The following is a 22,453-nucleotide window of genomic DNA, read 5'->3' on the forward strand; positions in this document are numbered from 1 at the left end:
TGGCATATCAAGATGCTGATTAGACAGCATGATTATTGCACAGGTGTGCCTTAGGCTGGCCACAATAAAAGGCCACTCTGAAACGTGCAGTTTTGCTTTATTTGGGGGGTCTGGGGGGGTCCGAAAACCAGTCAGTATCTGGTGTGAGGGTGAGGGTTAGGTTTAGGGTTAGGGTAATGTTGTGAATCGAGTGGCCTGTGTTCATCGTCCATAACATACGCCTGCCCATACCAAAACCCCACCACCACCACGGGCCACTCGATTCACAAGATTACCCTAACCCTAATCCTAACCCTAACCCTCACTCCAGATACTGAGAGAAATGGTGATTTTGTGTATGTAGAAAATGTTTTAGATCTTTGAGTCCATCTCATGAAAAATGGGAGCAAAAACAAAAGTGTTGCGTTTATGTTTTTGTTCAGTGTAGTTAGTAAGACTGCATTTACATCTGATGGAAAACCAGTTGACGGAACATTTCTGAAAACGGTATAATTTGTCTTGTTAAATCATTGTATAGTATTTTTGTTTTGTTTGTGTTTTTCAAAAAGTGGGGAATGATAGTATGATATTGATAAGTTATCAATTAAAAATAAATCGTGTCTATATTCCTTTCTATTAGGGAAACATTTGCTGTTCCCATAAGCCACCAATAGAGGGCACTACAAGTCCATTCTTAAAAAGCAGTAATCCTCTCAAAACTAAATAGGAGTTTGCAGTATTGAGTATGATTCCAAACTTTCACAAGATGCAAGGGAATTCCACATTTAAAACTTGCATTGTTTTAATAATCTTTAACCCAAATAGAGTACATCCCATTCAACTACATTGGAAACGACCAGTGTCCATTTTAAGCAAAGTGGTTTTTAAGGTTTAGCAAACACACTGCCATTCAACCAAATAGGAGTCTAAAATGTATAAACTTTCCATGTTTACTTTGACAAATTCAACGTTTCAGGTCCAAGCCTACCTGCCACAGATCAAAGCTGTTTCTATTGGCTGCCCATCTGCATGTGAGCAGTCTCCCTGCATCCCGGGCCCCAGCTGCTGCTGTGTCACATCTTGTTTACACCAGGGGCCACGGCTGTGTTTGACCTAGTTGCTGAAAAGTCCCAGAGGCAAAGTTGGAAACAAACTACACATAGACACAGACATGGGGAAAATACAGAAGCCATTTTTTGGACAGACATGAAAGACATTTGTCAGTTACTTCTAGAACAATAACTGAATGGGCAGAAAGGTCAGGTCTGGGCTGGCAGGGTCGGCTTACAAAATGCATTGTCTTATTTGAATTGATCAAATGTATTATTTATTCACAAGAAGCCAATATTGAAAAGCATAAGCTCACTGATTTTAAAAACGTCAAACAAGATTCAAACAAGGTGACTTGATCTCAGGTTGTCGATACATCTATGTACATATATGTTCATTTTATTTGAAGATGTTTTAGTGATTTTTAATCTCATTATTTGTGTCACTCAATACTGTAATATGTTAAATCAACTAGAAATAGCACATATCATCTTTGAAAAGTGAAGCCAGATGATGTGGAGTCCATTTAAAGATGTTATCTTTCCAAAATGTGCCAACTCCCAATATCTGAGGACTTGTGGTCCTCACAAAGACAGATGTACACAGGTCAGTGGTTGGTGATGTGAAGCAGTTTCCATTCAGTTTAAGAGTCCAGACGGAGAAGGGACCAATGTCTCCTCCCAGTTGTGTGAAGTCCCACCTTCAATGTTCAACAGAGAAGTCAGTGAGGCAGCTACTGTCATTGGCTGGGAGATTCTTGAGTCACGTCCTTGTTCTTTGGTAAACTGAGCAGCTCCTGGATCCTCTGCATGTCCTCATTGGCTTCCTCTGCCCTAGAGCCCACGTTCAGATCTCCGATCAGTTCTTCTGTCACGTTCAGTCGGTCCGTCCTTCAACGAAAAAGAAGGAGAGGGACAGGTGACTTGAGGATAACACCGACTTTGAATTAACATTTTTAGTTTTAATGCTAATATCCTATAAAAAGTGTAAAAATAATGTTAAAGTCTTTTGATATATCTCACCATTCTGCGAGTTTAAGATCGTACAGTTCCCTGCGCTCTCTCTTCCTTCGGTCTCTGGAATTGTCTCCTGCCATCGACTGCATGCCGACGATCAGAGCGCCGCTGGGCAACCTGCGAGGGGGAAATGCAAATATTAAAAATATATGAGAACACAATACCAAGCAGAACACAAATCTGTATACCGTAATTTTCGGACTATAAGCCGCGCCTTTTTTCAAATTTTTCGACCCTGCGGGTTATGTAACGGTGCGGCTAATCTATGGATTTTTACAGCTAATGGCCACTAGGGGACCTCCTAAATCTATGGATTTTACAGGTTACAGTCCACCACCTTTAACTCTATGGCCTCTATGGCCGGTCCGCGCCCCCCACCTTTAAGCGGCGGGCTCTAGCAGGAAAAGCTGGAGGCCGGAAAAGAGTGAGACAGGTAGCGCGCAAAAGTAAAAGTGGAACCGAGAGTGGTACGAGAGGCAGAACGAGAGCAAGACAGACAGACATTACGAGAGCGAGACAGTTTGTCCCCGTACCACTGGTTGAAAACCACTGCTGTAGATCACTGCCGGTACGTGCGCTGGGAGCGCACCGTTTAAGTTTTGAAAGTTGAAAAGTTTGTGTGTCTGAAACGCTATGTGATACAGTACAGTTTACACAGCACAGCACATGTTCTGTAGCTACTATTGCACTAAATGGTAACACTTGAATACGTTATGCAAATATGCAACTTGTTTGTTGAAATGTTAATAAATGGGAGCTTCCTCAAACAGCCATCTCTTTCCCGACAATCCCCTCTGTGCACGAACCCTTACATATGGTAATTAAACATTAAAACACCTGCGGCTTATAGTCCAGTGCGGCTTATATATGTACACATCATTCAATTTAGCTGCTGCGGCTTATATTCAGGTGCGCCCTATAGTCCGAAAATGACGGTACCTCTAATGTGTGGGCACACCAGGTGATACATATGTGTATGTAACATCTATGGTTGACACTTTCCTGGACATCTCAACACTGAGGACACTGGGTATGTAATAGATTCCTGAAACACTTCCTGCTATAGTATAATCTGTTTGTAACACATCCAGCGTTCACATGTGAGCAGCTACTTTATTGCCAACACATTTAAGCTGTCTGTTATTTGCACCCTTCTAATAAACGAGTGGCATATCCCCACATTGGTGTTTCACAAAGTCACGCTTCCCTCTGCCATGTGCCCCGGACGAGAGGCCGAATCTGGGCTGAGATCTGGAGCGTGATGTGCTTTACGATTAGCTGCCTGCTTTCATCTGGCCCTCTTCGGTCCCCACTGCACCTGACGGGGCCGAGGCTGTTTGCACACATCAGACGCTCCAGGTGGCCGGTCACTCAGGCAGACAGCGAGGAGAGGAGGAAGCCATGAGAGTGTGTAGCCAGCAGGAGAAACAGAGCAGGGCTGAGCCAAGTGATGATCACAGAGAAGACCCAAACCAGCCCCTCCAGTCTGTTACACCATCAAACACCTCACACTCATTCTCCATTACACAATCAGATCCGCTCTTGGCTCTGTGCGCTCGGCAGAAAGCTGCCAGAGGAGCGAGTGAAAGTGGGACAGAGAGAGAAGAAAGGGTGGAGGAGGGGGGGCGAAGCATAAGTCCAGATCAGAGCATGGTAGAGTGAGATGAGATGCTGGAATAACAGAGATGGTAGAGTCGGAGCAGGCCAGCTGCTGCCTTGGCCTGCCTCCTTGCTCTAGTACCCAGAACACGGCCCTCTGCGGTGCACATGAGTCCCTCTGGCCCTGTAAACAGAGAAGAAGGGGGGGTGGGGGTCCAGCTGGGCGACAGAGGGTTGCTGGGAGGGGCGCAGCTGGCTGCCAGAGTGCTCTCTGCTCTCAGGCACGAACGTGGGCACGAGCAAATACGCATTGCAGCCTTTGACAATGTAACTCACGTGCGAGGAATGATTTAGAAACGTTACTGTAACAGGTGGATGTGTTGGACACTTGTGGAAGCAGAAGCCTTACCCCAGTACCGCTCCGATGACGGTCCCTGCCAGCAGCCCCCCCGGGCCCAGGTTCAGCCTGAACAGACCTCCAGTCACAGCTGCTCAAACACACACACACACACACACACACACACACACACACACACACACACACACACACACACACACACACACACACACACACACACACACACACACACACACACACACACACACACACACACACACACACACACACACACACACACACACACACACACACACACACACACACACACACACACACACACACACACACACACACACACACACACACATCTTATCATCATCATCATCATCATCATCATCCATAACTTAATTTGCTGTTATATTAACTGTCTGTGTTAAAACAATTTGTCATCAGGTTAAATGAGGATTATAAAAGTGTCACTACTATGGTCAGTAACAGACATTCTACCAATCGTATCAACATTTGGGAAGCCGAAGATGGCATCCATGCATATTGGAAACAATTATTTCTTTAAATAGTACAATTCAATTGTCAGGGCAGTGGATTCATGAAGTAATGCATTTTATTTATCAATGGATGGACATTGTACAAAACTGTAGAAGACTGATGACAGGATATGAGGTGAGAGAGAGTGCAATAAAAGGCCCCCGACTTGTGAACTGGTGCCAGTAACATCGTAATGATGACCTTGATATGACTCTCAGACAGAGATATGGGATTGTGACGAGAGCGCTCTGTCTGCTTTCCCTGCACAAATAACATAAAAACATTGCGACTCACCTCCAGCTGCGGCATAATGGCTGAGTGCGTTCTTGTCCCGGTAGACGGACAGCCCCGTGCTGACAGAGCTATAGAAGTAAGGAAACAGACAAGGGATGAGGGAGAGGAACCAAGCCATTTAAGGACATTTTGAACATGAAATTGACTGCTACACATTTAGCAGCAAGTTGTTGAGCCTGTTACAGTTGGCTCTGACTCCCATAACTTGGAGCCAAATAAATAAACATGCCTTTCTGGTATTTCAGTTGAGAGGAGAATAACCGGAAGTAATTCATCTTTGTTGAGTTTCTTTGTAAACAACAACATGTTCATTCAATGAATGATGTGTCTGCTTACTTGAATAACGTGACGAAAGCAGCCACTCTCCAGCTCCATCTCCATCCATATCTCACAAATCCTCGGATTGCTGCATTATGGGCTGAGCGCTGATTTGGACAAAAACCAGAAGGTTGAATGTTATTACCATGATGCTATAAGATTAACTATGCAAATATCTCCCTGTAGTGCAGTCTTTTTTTTACTAGAACATAATCAGCAAGGATTACGAGCAGAGTCAAAATGTACAGGACTCGGAATTATCATCACAAAACTAACTGAGGAGTGTGCAAATCAAACAGTGAGGAATATTAGACAACGGAGGTTACAGTTACTTTACTCCTTATACCTGACCTTGACTTTGTACACCTTTGTTGCAGAGGTGGGAAGCAGTGGAGTACAAATACTTTGTTACTGTACTTAAGTGCATTTTCTTGGTATCAGTACTGAACTCCACTACTTTTTACTTTGACTTCTTACATGTTGAACACAAATACCTGTACTTTCTACTTCTTACATGTTGAACACAAATACCTGTACTTTCTACTTCTTACATGTTGAACACAAATACCTGTACTTTCTACTTCTTACATGTTGAACACAAATACCTGTACTTTCTACTTCTTACATTTTGAACACAAATACCTGTACTTTCTACTTCTTACATTTAGAACACACATACCTGTACTTTCTACTTCTTACATGTTGAACACAAATACCTGTACTTTCTACTTCTTACATGTTGAACACAAATACCTGTACTTTCTACTTCTTACATGTTGAACACAAATACCTGTACTTTCTACTTCTTACATGTTGAACACAAACACCTGTACGTTCTACTTCTTACATGTTGAACACAAATACCTTTACTTTCTACTTCTTACATGTTGAACACAAATACCTGTACTTTCTACTTCTTACATGTTGAACACAAATACCTTTACTTTCTACTTCTTACATTTAGAACACAAATACCTGTACTTTCTACTTCTTACATGTTGAACACAAATACCTGTACTTTCTACTTCTTACATGTTGAACACAAATACCTGTACTTTCTACTTCTTACATGTTGAACACAAATACCTGTACTTTCTACTTCTTACATGTTGAACACAAATACCTTTACTTTCTACTTCTTACATTTAGAACACAAATACCTGTACTTTCTACTTCTTACATGTTGAACACAAATACCTGTACTTTCTACTTCTTACATGTTGAACACAAAGAACTGTACTTTCTACTTCTTACATGTTGAACACAAATACCTGTACTTTCTACTTCTTACATGTTGAACACAAATACCTGTACTTTCTACTTCTTACATGTTGAACACAAATACCTGTACTTTCTACTTCTTACATGTTGAACACAAATACCTGTACTTTCTACTTCTTACATGTTGAACAAAAAGACCTGTACTTTCTACTTCTTACATGTTGAACAAAAAGACCTGTACTTTCTACTTCTTACATTTTGAACACAAATACCTGAACGTTCTACTTCTTACATGTTGAACACAAACACCTGTACGTTCTACTTCTCACATGTTGAACACAAATACCTGTACGTTCTACTTCTTACATGTTGAACACAAATACCTGTACGTTCTACTTCTTACATGTTGAACACAAATACCTGTACGTTCTACTTCTCACATGTTGAACACAAATACCTGTACGTTCTACTTCTTACATGTTGAACACAAACACCTGTACGTTCTACTTCTCACATGTTGAACACAAATACCTGTACGTTCTACTTCTCACATGTTGAACACAAATACCTGTACGTTCTACTTCTTACATGTTGAACACAAACACCTGTACGTTCTACTTCTCACATGTTGAACACAAATACCTGTACTTTCTACTTCTTACATGTTGAACACAAATACCTGTACGTTCTACTTCTTACATGTTGAACACAAATACCTGTACGTTCTACTTCTTACATGTTGAACACAAACACCTGTACGTTCTACTTCTTACATGTTGAACACAAATACCTGTACGTTCTACTTCTCACATGTTGAACACAAATACCTGTACGTTCTACTTCTTACATGTTGAACACAAACACCTGTACGTTCTACTTCTCACATGTTGAACACAAATACCTGTACGTTCTACTTCTTACATGTTGAACACAAACACCTGTACGTTCTACTTCTCACATGTTGAACACAAACACCTGTACGTTCTACTTCTCACATGTTGAACACAAATACCTGAACTTTCTACTTCTTACATTTTCCAAACAGGCTGGTTCCTTTAGTCTGAATGTGTGTTTGGTGGAGTGATCATTATTATTTAGAGTCATTGCGTGCCTATTGATTTGAACACGATCCGTGTATCCATCTTTTCCTGGTCTTCTCTAAAGAAGAGGGACCAATGAAAACGTTGTCATGTTGCCGTTGTTCAGCATGGAAACATTCAGTAGCTAACAATGACATTATTGTTCTATTAATATAAAGGGAGGTCAGGTACTCTTTAAAACAGCTGCTAGTTATGGGTACTTTTCAGTACATTTCAAAGCCCATACTTCGGATAGGATGTGTCTACTTTTGCCATCTCTGTTCAGCAGTAGAGTTAATGACACTTCCACACTCAGACAGTCCCCTCGTCCACTCACCACTGCCTCCACTCGGCTGCTGTAGAGCTCTGCCTGGCTGATCTGGATGTAGCTCTGCCTGGCGTGGCGGGCTGCAGGCAGGCCTCCGTACAGCATGCCGGCCAGGGCACCCACCACCCCGCTCTTTATCACGCTGGTCAGCTCCTCAGGGTACATGTGTTTCGCACTGCAGGGAGACAAGAGATCCATCTCCTTTAACACACAAATCAATGCCGTGTTTACAAATAAATAACCTAAAGAAGTTCTTTATAAACTAAATCGGATCATTCACAGAGTTTATTCAACTTAACAAGAGCTTATGGTAGTAGTAGTAGTAGTAGTAGTAGTAGTAGTAGTAGTAGTAGTAGTAGTAGTGCCCGCTACCATACTTTCTATAGTCAACAAACTAAAAAAACAGCGTGAAAAAGATGGTATTAAGCTGTCCTACCATATTGTTGTGACAGTGAAATTACATATTTAATGCATTCAATGATTTCGCTTTTTTACTACTGTGTGCATAGATTCTCCATTTGAAAAACAACAGCAACAAATACAATTGTTATAATAAATATGATGTAATGTCTCTATGATAGTATGAAAGACTCTAGTTCGAATCCACTCGTTCCTAGTGGTCCTTCTCTGTTTTGTCAAGGACGAATTATTGAACAGTGTAAATCCTTGTGTATTCTTAAACATCTGTATACTCCCTTTGTCCTAAAGGTCAGATGTGATGCTAAACGCTTAAATACAAATTATGTAATTGATTTTTGAAACCCCAAATGTGCTAAGCATGCACAAACAACCGGTCATTCCTCACGAATGTTGTCGTGGAGAGAATAAGCTTCAGGAAAGTTTGGTCTGTGTTTATTGAGTAGCAGACATTCTGAATGTGTGTGTGTTTTTATAACGGCCGTGTCAAAAATGACCATCCAAAATACTGTATACCTCAGTGGTATTTCAAGTTAAAAGATATTCTTAGAGATAGCTGTATGACATAGCGGGTCACTTGACTTAAGACAGCACAAAAGATAAGTGAAAGAACAGAAGACAAGTCGTGAAGGAACAGAAATACCAACTCCATTTGAAAGAGGTCTTTGATGCGGTCCCATCCCGTGTCTGTTAATTCTGGACTGCCCATGTTGCTCCACATGGCGCTGGGAGAGGGGATGGGTGGAGGACTGGTTGAAGAGGAGGAGGAGGAGGAGGAGGAGGAAGAGGGCATCTGTGCGGGCTGGGCAGCAGCCACATCAGCTGCATGGACCCTGGGGAGCAGGAAGCAGAAGGGAGGAGGCCTGGCGTTCTGGAGGAGGCCCTGCAGTAGGCCGGTGCTCCACGTGCCCCCGGGGGGTGAATCTGCCCGTCTCTGTGGGGCGGGGCCCGGTCTGGGCTGCTCTGGATACATCACGCTTCAGCTGGCAGAGAGGGAGAAACACACGGCCGTGGGTTGGGATGTTGCACACTGTCTCCATTTAAAATCGAAATAAACAGCCTGAGGGCAAATGTAATCCTGTCAGGCCAAAGGCTGTCCAACTCAGCAGCTGTTAAATGGTCCTACCAAAAACACACTGGGCTCACAAGCAGCCTTTCTGGGAAAGCGTTTCTTTATGGACTTTAAAATGATGTTTCATGCACTGCTGCGACCCTCAGGTCCTCTGAGCAGGGTGGGCTGGTCCAGGAACAAACATTACTAAAAATGTTGCTGTATATTAACAACAGAAGTGCCAGAAAAATGCCATATGATAATATTTGTCTTTTGGTTTTGTAGTCCAGTTTGTTTTATATCATATCACTTTTTGTTCTGTCCTGTGAGGGTCCCTTATTTCTAATGACATTGTGTCTTAAAAAATGGATTACTCACAGAAAATGGATTAAGTAACATCACATTTTGATAATCAATTTTAACGCTATACTTTTGTCCAATTCAGGCACAAACATTGCTGCTCACAGCTTCACAAATGCAGGTGGATATGTTTATTTTGATAAAGTAAAAGTAGAAATACGACGGAATAAAAAGACCTGCATTAAAATAATATGTATGAGTAATAGTTATGCTTCATGCGATTTAGGATGTTCAACTTAATGCTGCAGCTAGTAAAGGTGGAGCCAATATATATATATATTGCCAGTTAGCTCAAAAAAACATTGTGATTTTAATTTAGTTTTAATAATCTAGATCTGCTAAATAACTAAAGCTTAAAAAGTGCCTCTGTTGGCTTTTGTTATACATCCTTTGAAATGATATACTAGATTTATTTTTGTTCTATATGTTTAACGAATGTGTCATTTTATAAAATACATCTCTAACTGGCTAAATATTCCAAAAGGTTAATACAAAATGTAAACAGTCAAACTGTCCGATAAAGGGAGCCTCACGTTAACACCACTGTCTATGGTCAACACTTAGCATGCTATTAGCATCTGTAATATTTGTGATACAAATGAAGCATCTTACCAGAAAGCAGCACAGAAATGATCACTCAAAAAGCGTTTGTTTTAAGTAACCAAACCGTAGTTATGGTACACGAATTCCAGATAGTTTACACATTTCTGTTTTTAATCATTTAACCTCCTGTCGGATGCTTCAAAACGGTGACTTTCCCATAACCTGCCGGTGTTCCGACCTTTGACCTCGGAGTCCATAGCGACACAAACTACAGCGCCCCCTGCGGTGGAGGAGTGAACAACACTCTGCATGTGGAAAGCTACTACACGGTCTTAGACCACATGAAAAAAACACTTTTAATATTAGTCAAAGTCAGGATATTTAATAAAACAAAACAAAGATTTAACATTGTATTCATATCATGACTTCAACATCAATTTCGTTTTTTGAAATATTGCAAATGTGTGCATATCTCAGACGTTCTACTTTCTATGAGTTCATAGATACCAATTGATTGCAGTTGCAGTTTCTGAGATACACACATTTTATAACACACACTGTATTAGTTTCTGTGTATATGGGACTACTGTGATTCCTATAATATATAGTAAACAGTAGTTCCATGTATGATAAGAAAAACTCTTTAAAGCTGGTTTGACCCATTTTTAAATGTCAAAATTAGAGTTGCAGACAGAAATGGTTTAAGAACTAAACCGTTTATTATTGGCATAAAAACAAAAATCCTGCACCTCACACTTAAACCGGATACCTCTTCACATCTTTCTGGTCGCATCTACTGTGAAAGTGATCTTCACTTTAATAGTGTCAAAAATAACCTTACATGGGTGAGAATCAGCTTTTATGCATTACAATGTAAATATTACAACATATTCAACATGATCCTGCATCAGCTACACACCGTCTATCATCTCTTAACACACATTCTTTTCAAAAGGAAAAAACAATTAGTGTTTCTTGGAAACTCCATGGATCAAAAATATATTCATTATTGCTTACTGCTGGCACTTGGAATGAAATGTTGAAGGAAAAGATCTAAGCATAATTGTTCAACAAGTAAAAGTACATGTTCTAATGACACTTGGTAAAGGGATGCTGTAGTTACCCAAGATGTCCAGTAGAGGAGAGTGTAACAAATAGATTTTTGACCATTACATTACTATTAATAGGGATTAAATATGGAATCTTAGCTCATGGTTCTCTGTGTTTCCCATATTATTCAACATACTAGAAGGCCACTTAATGACAATGCAAAAAAAACAGTTCTTTATGGGGCTTAATCCTCCCACTGGTAGACTGCATTAGATATGTAACAGCATGGCATGTGTAACTATTATTATTATCTTTATCGGTACAACTTTTGTAGATATTTAAGCAGCAGACAAAAGTGACATAAAGAATTTAAAACCAAAGATTTATGATATCCAAGATGATGATTATAATTCAATTAAAAGTCACATTTTACAGCGGCTTTTGGAAAGTGGTTTGATTTGATGTGAAATCTGGGACCTACGTGTTGCCTTTAAAGTAGAATGATGTGGTGTGTGATTACATTCATGTTTGAGAGTCCTTCACTGCAGAGCCTCTCATAGCTCCGTCCTGCCTGCTCTGTGCACGATCTGGTTGTAGTTGCTATTTAGTTGTGGTTGGTAGGTGAGGAGACTGCTGAAATCAGTGAGGAGTCTCTCCCAGTAGCAGGAAACGTCTTTCATCCGCAGGTGCTCCAGGATGAACTCCTTACCCCTGTGACGAGGCAGGAAAACACACAACTAGTCAGTGTGCCGTTCGCCGTTATCTCACTTTCAAACACAAATGTTAAAATATGTTACCTTGAGGCGATCTCCTGTGCAATGTTATCGTTCTCTTTGACAAACTGTAGCAGTTCCCTGAGGAGAGAGAACATGTAAAAGACATATCAACGTTTAGCGTGCATACAAAGGAGATTCACACCTTCATATGTGAGAACTCACACCCTGAGAACATAAAAATAAATGCCTTTAGTGCGAAACACATTCATTCAAGAACGGACCTGCACATTTATGATCTTCATTAATCAGTCACACGTCTGGGACTATCAGGTTTTACGACTGTAACACCTTCACATGTATGATTACATAGCGCTGACATGCATCAATCTTGTATCACGGATTATAGGCTTTTTAAATATTACAAAAGAACCACAAAATATAAGTGGGGAAGCGGCTTTTATCCATTACACTGCCAAACATTTTTAGAGACACATTTTAATGACAACTGAAAACATATATTTTCTTTAAACTCAGTCTGCAATTTGCAATATTCCACTTTTACTGCTATTTTTTAAAATGTTTTTATGTAATGTATTTATAAATGGTGTCTTATTGTTGTGCTACTCTTTACTGAGAGGGTTATCTGTTGTTAACTTTCTGATTTTTACTTCACCAGTGAGGTGTTGTTTATGTTGTTGAACAAAACCTGAAAGTAAGTCCCTTCAGCGTGTGTCAAACACAGACCTGGGGTGTTTCTCAATGTCGAGGACGCTTCCTTGGTAGGACATGTCTTCCGAGTCACTTCTTTCCAGATGCGTGGCAAGAATCCTTCCTAGCCACGGAAAACGAAGAATGGTGGAACAGGCTAACAGGTGTGCGTCATATAGGCCCCGCCTTAAATGGAGCGTGATATCCGCCAAAGATTTGGAAATTGGGCCGTGCGCAAAGCATTGTGGGGATTTTAAGACCGCGGAGGATACACGTGTGCAGCCTCGAAATTTCTCGCTACGAAGGACGCCGGGCTCGGTAGAATTCCAAGTATGCTGGACATTGGAACAGTCCTTCGGCGGGACTCGATGACGTAGCATCCTTGAAATAGTAGCTCTGGAGCATCCTTCCTTGACATTGAGAAACACCCCTTATTTCCGACATCTGACCACAAACTTTATCAACAAGGAAATGTCCCACAATATACCTGACATCCGATAGGTCCTGCTGCACGGGGATGTAATGGACCCAGGGCCGCAGCTGAGGGTAGAAGAACTCCTGCCATTCATCCCCAACATGGAACACCAGAGCCCCGCAGAGGAAGAGGTGTTTGAAGCGGAAGCTGGCCGCCACGCCTCGGAAGTTGAATAAATATCTGTAGGACGGATAGACAAAGACAGGGGAGATGGTTGAGATAGCCCACAGATCCAATTAGCATTATCTTTCCAGACCGTCAGTAAATCTTAAAACGTCCGTCATTTAAAATCCTGCTCACTTGTATTTGCAGTGATCAACCAGGGGGATTTCTTTGGCAGGGGGTCTCCCCAGTGTGTCCTAACACAGAGAGGAAAACACAGGTTGGTAAATAATTATCACAGACTTACAGATTTCACTTTTGATTAAATATAAAAGTAAAGAATAAAAGGGTACAAATACAAAAAACGGCTGTGTTTTTCTGTCCTGAAGCTTTCTACTCAACCATCGTTACACAGGAAGGGTCAAAATAAGGCAGATATTTGATATTATAATCTGGCTCTTAAATTAATTCCAACACATTTTTGAAAGTTAACTGTAAGCGCTTTCACATAGTAGAGTATACATTTATTTCACTATTAAATCAGATCTGTTGATGCTATAATAACCCAAATGATGTTTGGTTACAGCATTTTACAGAAGAGTTACTAATTCAAATAATCATGTCATTCTTTATAACCTACATTTTGAGCACTTGATTCCAAATCCAAGAACTTGGAAACACCACATCAACAATCCGAATGTTTTCAAGGATTTCCAGCACCCATAGGCTCCCTGCATTATGTGTGTATGGACCCAGGTGTGTTGACTGACCCTTTCAGACTTCCAGGCCTGGTTCTTGGTGTACTCTGCGTCCACCAGCTCTGGAGCCTCTCTGGAGAGGAGGATCAGAGGGTCGCGCTCTGCACTGGTTCTATCAAAGTCAAAGAAATATACAGAAGAGAATGACTTTAGAGGAGGTGGGAACTTTGCTGCTAACTGTGGTAAGAAGATAGTTGAGTAAAGGGTTTTTCAGTGACATTAAAACATTTGGATTTTTGTTCAAGTCTCAAGACTGACCTGGAGCCTCTGAAGAATCCTCTGGACTCTTTCTGATTCCACGGCCACTGAGCTGCAGACCTAGCACAACACATCACATGGTTGAAGCACACTGAAGTGATACTGTGCTGCAAATTATTGTTATTTAGGCGTTCCATTTATCAATTTCTTGAATTATGCCATTACAAATGTTTTTAAGACATCTGATTAAGTGGATCAAACTGCAACAATCGTTCGACTAGTATTATTTTGATGTTAAAACCTAAAGAGGAGAGAAAATAAGATGCTAAATCGTACTTTTTAAGGTCGTCCCTCATCAGGTCCCATCGCCCCAGTCCAGTGGGGTATATGGGCCACACGGCAGGCCCCCCCTCCCAAAATGTCCACGCAGGGTACATGATGTCCTGGTAGTCTGCCGTCTACACAAATCAAACATTCACATATCAAATACCAGTAATTGTATTTAATAAACTGTGTGTGTGTGTGTGTGTGTGTGTGTGTGTGTGTGTGTGTGTGTGTGTGTGTTTTCACATGTAACTGAAGCTACTGTCTGACCTTACTGAAAGAGAAGACAGGCAGGGTGGGCTTCACCCAGCTGGGGACTTGTGGGTAATCTCTGACATTCACCACCATCTCCAGGTCAGGTAACCTGTCAATCACCTCCAGGATGAAATGCTCCACCCCACTGCATCTGGAAACAGAACAGATGTATAGACTGATCATATATTCTCTTTTAGTCAGCTTACATTTGAGGGCAAAGTGTTCTTTCCCCCACTGAGTCCAATACAAATGGGAAATGTCTCTCCTCACCTGGCAGGAAACATGCAGTTGCGTTCTCTGTACAGCTTGTGTCCGATGATCTGGTAGTGTGTGCCCACGCCTCTCTGAACAGTCGCAGCCATGACATCCTCGGAGATGAATCCTTTAAAAGGCTGCAGGTCACCTTGAAGGACGCTGAAAACCGACAGATTTAAAAAAAAATCCAATTTAGTAATACAAAATGTAACTGGCACAGTAGTTATGAAACAATATGTCCTAGACACATTGTCCTCTCACTCACCTCAGATGGCAGCTGCAGTTGACAGGATTGCAGGGAGTGTGTTCTTTCACAGCATCAGAAATTCTGTCTCTAATGTTCTTCCACGGTTGGCCTGAAATAAATGCAAATGATGTCAGAATATAAATTCATATTGGATTAAGATTCCTAGCGTTTACCGCTTCCAAGGCTGATTCATCCCATCATGTGAGAGAGAGCTTATTGCGTCAGTGACCAGAGATACAACTATGACAAAGTCAGGTCACTTAAAGTATATTAAAACGCCAATAAACGGCATTACTAGTGGAATCCTGAAGCTGATGAAATGCAATTCTGAGAGGAAACAGTTACAGGATAAAGGAACCAGCGTCTTTGCTAGCAAAATAAATATTACAATTAATACACATACTAATAAATAAATAAGGAATCATATTTTTCAGGGGAAATTCTTTCTAGGAGTACATTGACATTCATAAAACTCAGTTTATCTTTACAGGACTTAATAATAATAGAAAATAATGCTTTTATTTGCCTCAATGTTAAGTTTTGTGTTGTCACATGTTAGCAGTGTTTATTTTTACATGCGAGTAAAATACTATGCTTGTGGGTCAGCCTGGACTTCGTTTTACCTTAAAAAATAGCCTAAAATATCTTGAATTGTGCATTGTTTTATTTCCTGTTCCACACATTATATCATGACAGCAAAAACGTTACTGTTTTAGTTTGTCTGAGTCAATAGAGTGCAACAAGCCAGAACATTTGTTAGAGCTAACTACCCTTAGCTGACCTGTTGCCAAAAAACAAAAACGTCTTAATTAATACAACCATTTAATTAATACGAATCTTATTTTTAAAATGTCAATGTAGGCACAACTTTTAACCAGAGCTAATGCAACCCTTAAAGTGAACACAGTTAGCTTAGTGGAGTTAGCTCACAGGCTAGTCAGCTAGCTCGTGAAGTGATGAATGACTCCAAACATCAAAAGTTATCTCAAGTAGGTACAGCGAAACTAAATGCACTCAAGTCGTACAGCCACTTTCTAAAAAAAGGCAGGGGCATCAGGTAAAGGCATTACCTGAGGCAGGAACCAAACATAAAAGACAAAGTTGCAACAGTATTAAAACCCTCCACAGCCAAAAGCGCTCCATTTCTCTCTCTATCCTCCAGCTATGTCTGAGAGGAGGAACAAAGCGGCGATCTGTGATCTACTACTCTGGGCTGAATGCAGTCGGAACGGTAAAGCGCACTTCGAAATTCATTTAAAGGTTACACTACCGTAACGTTTAGAAGAATTGCTTACTTTTTCATTAAAGGAATACTGCTCACACAATCTCTCTTTGCATATACACATTCTGCCTGTCTGATAAATGAATCAATAAACCAATTTTTATTAATTTAAAGCATGACATCTTATTTTCCAGTGCATAGTATTATACAATTAAAGGGTGATTAAGTCCCCACGGTTCCTCTGTTCTAATTGAACAATGTATGTCAAGGGCATAGATGACTGGATGATTGTCCATGGGTTGTTAAGATGAGTAGGGGAGAGAAGAGGAGGAAAGAAAGAGACTGAGTGACAGAGAGAGAGGAGGAGACAGGTGGTGAGAGAGAGATAGAGAAGCAGAAAGAGACAGAGGAAATAGGACATTTTTGTAAGAACTTCTTCCTTTTTGCTAGGCAGTTCTTTAACTTCTCGGAAGACAAAAGGCGTGGAAACACGTAAATTACTGAGCAACAATGCACCAAATCTGTCTCTCTCTGCTCTCTGGCCTTTGCCTTTACTTGTTTTCCCTTTGCTGTGCTGAGGAAGGTCTTGAGTTCCCCAATTTTGACGGGAAGGACAGGGTGCTGGACATCAACGAGCGCAACTACAAGAAGGCCCTGAAGAGATACGACCTGCTGTGCCTCTTCTACCATGAGCCGCTGCCCGCCAACAAAGGCCTGCAGAAGAGGTTCCAGATGACCGAGCTGGTGCTGGAGGTGAGGAGGAGGAGGAGGAGAGAGCACAGACACAGAGAACCACAAATAAACAGTGTTAAAGTAAAGGTCACGGTAGACTGATATTCTCTCTTTTATAGAAAAAGTCTTAAATAACTGTAATGTGTTTCAATGCTCCGTAAAACTCTGCATCTTATTTCAGAAAAACAACTTATTATTGGTTGGGAAATGATTTAATAATTTTGTATTACTGCAGCTAATGTTAGTCATCAATTGTAAGTCAGTTGGATGAAATATCTTAACATCTCTTTGATGGACGGCCATCAATTACTGACATTTCTGTTAAATTCCATGACATTTATATAAAACAGAACTAAAAATGTTTGCATTTGAAAAAAAATATTATTACTGAAATAATTAATCAATTATCCTAAAAGTTTCTGATACATTTTCAGTCGATACAGATTTGATTCAGGAACTACAAAACTCATTCCATGCCATCAGCCTGAATTAAATATGGTTATTATTAGCCAATGAGCATACCAGTAGCAAGTAGCATTTAGTCTTCTTGCTTCATAAATGGCATAAACAATTCATCAGTTATGATAATAGTTAGCCATACGTTTTCCACCCTTTTACTACAAATCTGAAAATTCCCAGACACCACCGTTGACTTCTTCAGGTGCACCTGAATCCTGCCGAGAAGACACCATTACTGATGGAAGACGTGTGTTGTGACATAGTGTATATTTCCCCCGACATATCTCATGTTGCATAGAGCTTATATCCCTTCGGGCTACACTTGCAGCCTCACCATTGTGCACGTATGACTAACCTGTCAAAACATTTTACGGACAGGAAAACCAGACACTGAAGGCATCATTCTTCTTCTGCCTGCATTATGTGTCACACATGTGTCACCTGCACATTCTTCACTGGCAGGAAGTCATTTAATCCCATAATGGGCCCTCCTCTGTGTGTCCTATGTGTCTAGGGATTGTTTCTAGGTCATTTTAGTAATTATAGCTTGCTCCCAAATCTCTTTACTATCTGGCGTTGAACTAGAAATACTTTTTTTTTTCACATTTATGAGCTAAAAGCAGGCACATGTCTTTACCTTTTCATTATAGCTTTTGCATTCCTGTCATGCACTGAAAACAGAATAACATTCAGTTAAAAATCAAAGTCTCTCTTTATATCTGCTTTTTTCCTTAAGCAGTCCTGACTCACTCTGACTAAAGTCTCTCCACACACACACACACACACACACACACACACACACACACACACACACACACACACACACACACACACACACACACACACACACACACACACACACACACACACACACACACACACACACAAAATGCCTTCAAATACTATACTTTAGTATATCCAGAAACCAGTTGAAATATTCTTTGATTGTGCTGACCTAACCTAGAGTCTAAAAGCAACAGTTAATCACAAGTGAATCACTGAGTGCTGTCAATCTCCTCCAAAAGGCCTAAGGGTTAAAGTCATGAACGTCCACCGTGTACGGCAGTTTGTTGCATGTCTTGCTAATGTGCACGAGTCACTAATAAAGGAATAAAAGCTTGGGAAGGGTTACAAGTGGCACGCATCTCACAACACACACACACACACACACACACACACACACACACACACACACACACACACACACACACACACACACACACACACACACACACACACACACACACACACACACACACACACACTCACACACACACACACACTCACACACACACACACACACACACACACACACACACACACACACACACACACTCACACACACACACACACACACACACACACACACACACACACACACACACACACACACACACACCTGTGTAATGCAAAGAAGGGTTGACAAAGACGGCAGCAGCTCAATTACACAGCGTAGAAATAGGCCAAATAGATGCAGGGTGTAGAGTAAAAGATGGTATCTATTGAGTCTCTTTTCAACAGTTAAACACAGGACTGCTGTTTGTGTGATAAACCAAAAATGCATAGCTTACGTGATAAGTCGTTTGCTGACTGACATTTGTCTGTGTGACCACCCAGCTCACAGCTCAGGTCCTGGAGGACAAAGACATCGGCTTTGGGATGGTGGACTCCCAGAAGGATGCCAAAGTAGCCAAAAAGCTGGGTATGACTCATCTGTCTGCATCATTACATTCCCTGGGTATGACTTTGCTTTCCCTGAAACAATTTGAACTATTGTCTTTGCTACTCGGCTATATTCTCCATCAGGTCTTGAAGAGGTGGGCAGCTTGTACGTGTTCAAGGACGACCGTGTCATTGAGTTTGATGGAGAGCTCTCCGCAGACACACTGGTGGAGTTTCTGCTGGATGTGAGTGGAAATCTTATCCTGATATCTTTTAAATGTGTAACATGTGAAATTCTCAAGCTGAAGTCTTATTAGCAAAAGAAGAGTAAGAGTAGCTTTCATGTCATGTTCCCCTCAAGGTATCTCTTATCAGAGTCATAAACTGTGACATTTTCACATGAGTTCCAATAATGATTTTATATTTTGGGGAAACGAGTTGCAAATTAGGAGAGTTTTTCCACGCTTAAATGTTCACAGATGCATCTTGGGAGTGGTAGTTAACTGCTATCTCAAAGATTTGAAGTCAAAATCACTGACCTGTGTTTTACTGCCCCCAAGGTGCTGGAGGACCCAGTAGAGATGCTCAATAACGCCATGGAGCTGCGAGCCTTCGAGAGGATGGAGGAAGACATCCGCCTCATTGGCTATTTCAAGGGAGAAGATTCATGTTAGTGATAAATAAATCCATGTACACCTCTTCTCTGTCCCATTAACTTGCCTCACAGTCCCTAATGGGTTTCAGAGGCTAATGGAGTTATACACCATGCGAAAGGGAAACCTGATTCCAGACTCCCAGTCCCCTTTAAATAGCTTCTAGTTCTCTGTCTAATAGGTCAAACTGCAATTATAGTTCCTCTAAAAAAAGTGAGAAAAGTTGACTTGCTGGTGAATACAGTCGAATCATCAAATTAAATGAAGCGAGTGTGTTTCACTGCTCGCCTTCCTGATCTGTACATTATGGTTGGGATGTGAGCAGGATGTCAACAAAGCATTTGTCTGCCCTTCTGCCGGTTCCTGATCTCTCTCTCCGTCTACTCTTCCTCAGACTACAAAGCTTTTCAGGAAGCCTCAGAGCGATTTCAACCTTACATCAAGTTCTTCGCTACATTTAGTAAATCTGTAAGTTTCGCTGCACAAAATGAATGTTGTGAATGTTCATATAGCAGAATGTAGAAATGATTGATTATGAAATCCTGGCATGTTGTGTGTTTCAGGTGGCCAAACATCTCTCCCTGAAGATGAACGAGGTGAATTTCTACGAGCCCTTCATGGAGGAGCCGGCCATCCTGCCGGGCCGGCCTCTGTCAGAGATGGACATTGTTGATTTTGTCAACCAGCACCGACGGTCTGTTGTATTTTTCGAGGATTTTTTCAATATTGTTTAAGCATTTTATGAAAATATGCTCTTTTACAGGGCTACTTTGAGGAAGCTCCGGGCAGAGAACATGTTTGAAACATGGGTGAGTAGTCCTGACAAGAGTTCGCAACTAAAATGATTTAAAATAATTGTTTTAAGGTGAATACTAATGTTTTTCCATTCCTAGGAGGATGACATGGACGGCATACATATTGTTGCGTTTGCTGAGGAGGAAGATCCAGGTTTCAGCCTTCTCATTTTGCCCTTGTTTCCCTTTTAAGTTGTCCTAGTACCCTAAAGCTCAGGTTCTGTTCTGTCCTCCTCAGATGGCTATGAGTTTCTGGAGATCCTGAAAGACGTGGCCAGAGACAACACTAACAACCCAGAGCTCAGCATCGTCTGGATCGACCCCGATGACTTCCCTCTGGTCTGTCTCGTCATTAGCTTAGCATTTCTAAGAGTATCAACACTTTTGTCACGGATACCTAACTCTGTTTGTCTCGCCCCTTCAGCTGACCACGTATTGGGAAAAAACCTTCAAGTTGGACCTGTTCCGACCTCAGATTGGTGTGGTCAACGTCACCGATGTAAGTAATCAGTGAACTCTTACACGTTACTTAGAGAATGAACTCTTACCTTAACTTTCTGTGTTCCAGGCGGACAGCGTGTGGCTGGACATGTCCAACGATGAAGACCTGCCCTCCCCTGAGGAGCTGGAGGACTGGATAGAGGACGTCCTGTCAGGGAGGGTGAACACGGAAGACGACGATGAGTCTATGGACGACCAGGAGGACCCTGAAGGCTACGTCCCAGAGGACAGCTCCGAAAGTCAGGACCCGGAGGAGGAAGAGGACGGAGATGACTAACTAATGTTGAGGGGTGTCCAGCCAGGTCAGACCTGGGTCAAAACTGGCAACAACCACATTACTGAGAAATTATTTCTTTATCTAATTGTCTGAGTAAAATAAAAATATGGTTTAATAAAAATGCAGGCCATAAAAACAAAGAGCTAAAAAATGCTCCTTAAGACTGAGATTCTTACAGTCGGACAAGTCTTTGTGAGATCTGTTGACACATATGTTAATATAAAAAATGATATAGCTTTAAGGTTGAGATAAGATAAGATAAGAGGGATTGTGTCTATCTACGTGAAAATAATATACCAAAAGTGTTTTGTTCTTCTAATTAGAAAATAACTTGAGCTGTTTTCTTGTGATGAATTCAGAACCGAATAAAAGCATATTCCGACAACCTGTTAGTTTTCATTTGAACCACCTCCGCTGTTTTACGGTGTGTGAGAGCACACAGTTCCCTCGCTCAATAACAGGGTCCAGACTGATGCTAAAGACAGCAGATTGACATGTTCTCCCTCAACCAATGAGTGGGTTTCTCCTTGAATTATTCACACAGCAGTGAATAATTCAGCATCATTATGCCTCCTAATGGGAGAAGGGACCCCGGCAGTGGGGCTGGGGGAGACGAGGTGAAATGACCGATAAACTGCATAAGGAGCGGACATACCATGAATTAATAATACAGGGCCATGCATGAATGATTATTCCCCCGGAGGTGTGTGTATGTAAACAGGATGCGTGTGTCACACTGTGGGATTTACACATAATCCATGCAGCCAGATTTGAGATAAGAACATCATCCAAGTGTTAAACGTGACCCGAGGCAAGGAGACGTGACACGCTCTCTCCTGAGGAAAAGGAAGCAGACAGTGTCAGGATGTTCTGGGGTTTACATAATCCTGTTGATGTCAAGTGTGCTGGTGTTTAACATGACAA

The 22,453-nt window shown here is 41.3% G+C and overlaps 3 protein-coding genes across 3 annotated transcripts; 1 reads left to right on the forward strand and 2 right to left on the reverse strand.

Moving 5' to 3' along the window:
• Window positions 1-763: 763 nt before the first annotated feature.
• timmdc1 (translocase of inner mitochondrial membrane domain containing 1) lies at window positions 764-10,367 on the reverse strand. Its single transcript, XM_079668767.1, has 8 exons — window positions 10,211-10,367; window positions 8,835-9,170; window positions 7,780-7,945; window positions 5,161-5,249; window positions 4,825-4,892; window positions 4,054-4,132; window positions 2,052-2,162; window positions 764-1,919 (listed from the first exon to the last, which is right to left on the reverse strand). Exons 2-8 carry the CDS (start codon window positions 9,158-9,160, stop codon window positions 1,769-1,771), a joined length of 990 nt encoding a protein of 329 aa, XP_079524893.1. The 5' UTR covers window positions 9,161-9,170; window positions 10,211-10,367; the 3' UTR covers window positions 764-1,768.
• A 423-nt stretch (window positions 10,368-10,790) lies between these two features.
• On the reverse strand, window positions 10,791-16,451 carry poglut1 (protein O-glucosyltransferase 1). The gene is made up of 11 exons (XM_079668758.1): window positions 16,300-16,451; window positions 15,248-15,338; window positions 14,998-15,141; window positions 14,743-14,878; window positions 14,485-14,606; window positions 14,209-14,268; window positions 13,963-14,062; window positions 13,391-13,449; window positions 13,103-13,270; window positions 11,989-12,045; window positions 10,791-11,902 (listed from the first exon to the last, which is right to left on the reverse strand). Exons 1-11 carry the CDS (start codon window positions 16,370-16,372, stop codon window positions 11,746-11,748), a joined length of 1,167 nt encoding a protein of 388 aa, XP_079524884.1. The 5' UTR covers window positions 16,373-16,451; the 3' UTR covers window positions 10,791-11,745.
• A 311-nt stretch (window positions 16,452-16,762) lies between these two features.
• Window positions 16,763-21,539, forward strand: LOC307031554 (calsequestrin-2-like). The gene is made up of 11 exons (XM_079668756.1): window positions 16,763-17,204; window positions 19,260-19,344; window positions 19,449-19,549; window positions 19,865-19,973; window positions 20,352-20,425; window positions 20,521-20,651; window positions 20,721-20,766; window positions 20,851-20,905; window positions 20,990-21,090; window positions 21,176-21,250; window positions 21,320-21,539. Exons 1-11 carry the CDS (start codon window positions 16,962-16,964, stop codon window positions 21,527-21,529), a joined length of 1,230 nt encoding a protein of 409 aa, XP_079524882.1. The 5' UTR covers window positions 16,763-16,961; the 3' UTR covers window positions 21,530-21,539.
• The last annotated feature ends 914 nt before the right edge of the window (window positions 21,540-22,453 follow it).

This window comes from Notothenia rossii (genome assembly GCF_949606895.1).
Source record: "Notothenia rossii genome assembly, chromosome: 3".
NCBI lineage: Eukaryota > Metazoa > Chordata > Actinopteri > Perciformes > Nototheniidae > Notothenia > Notothenia rossii.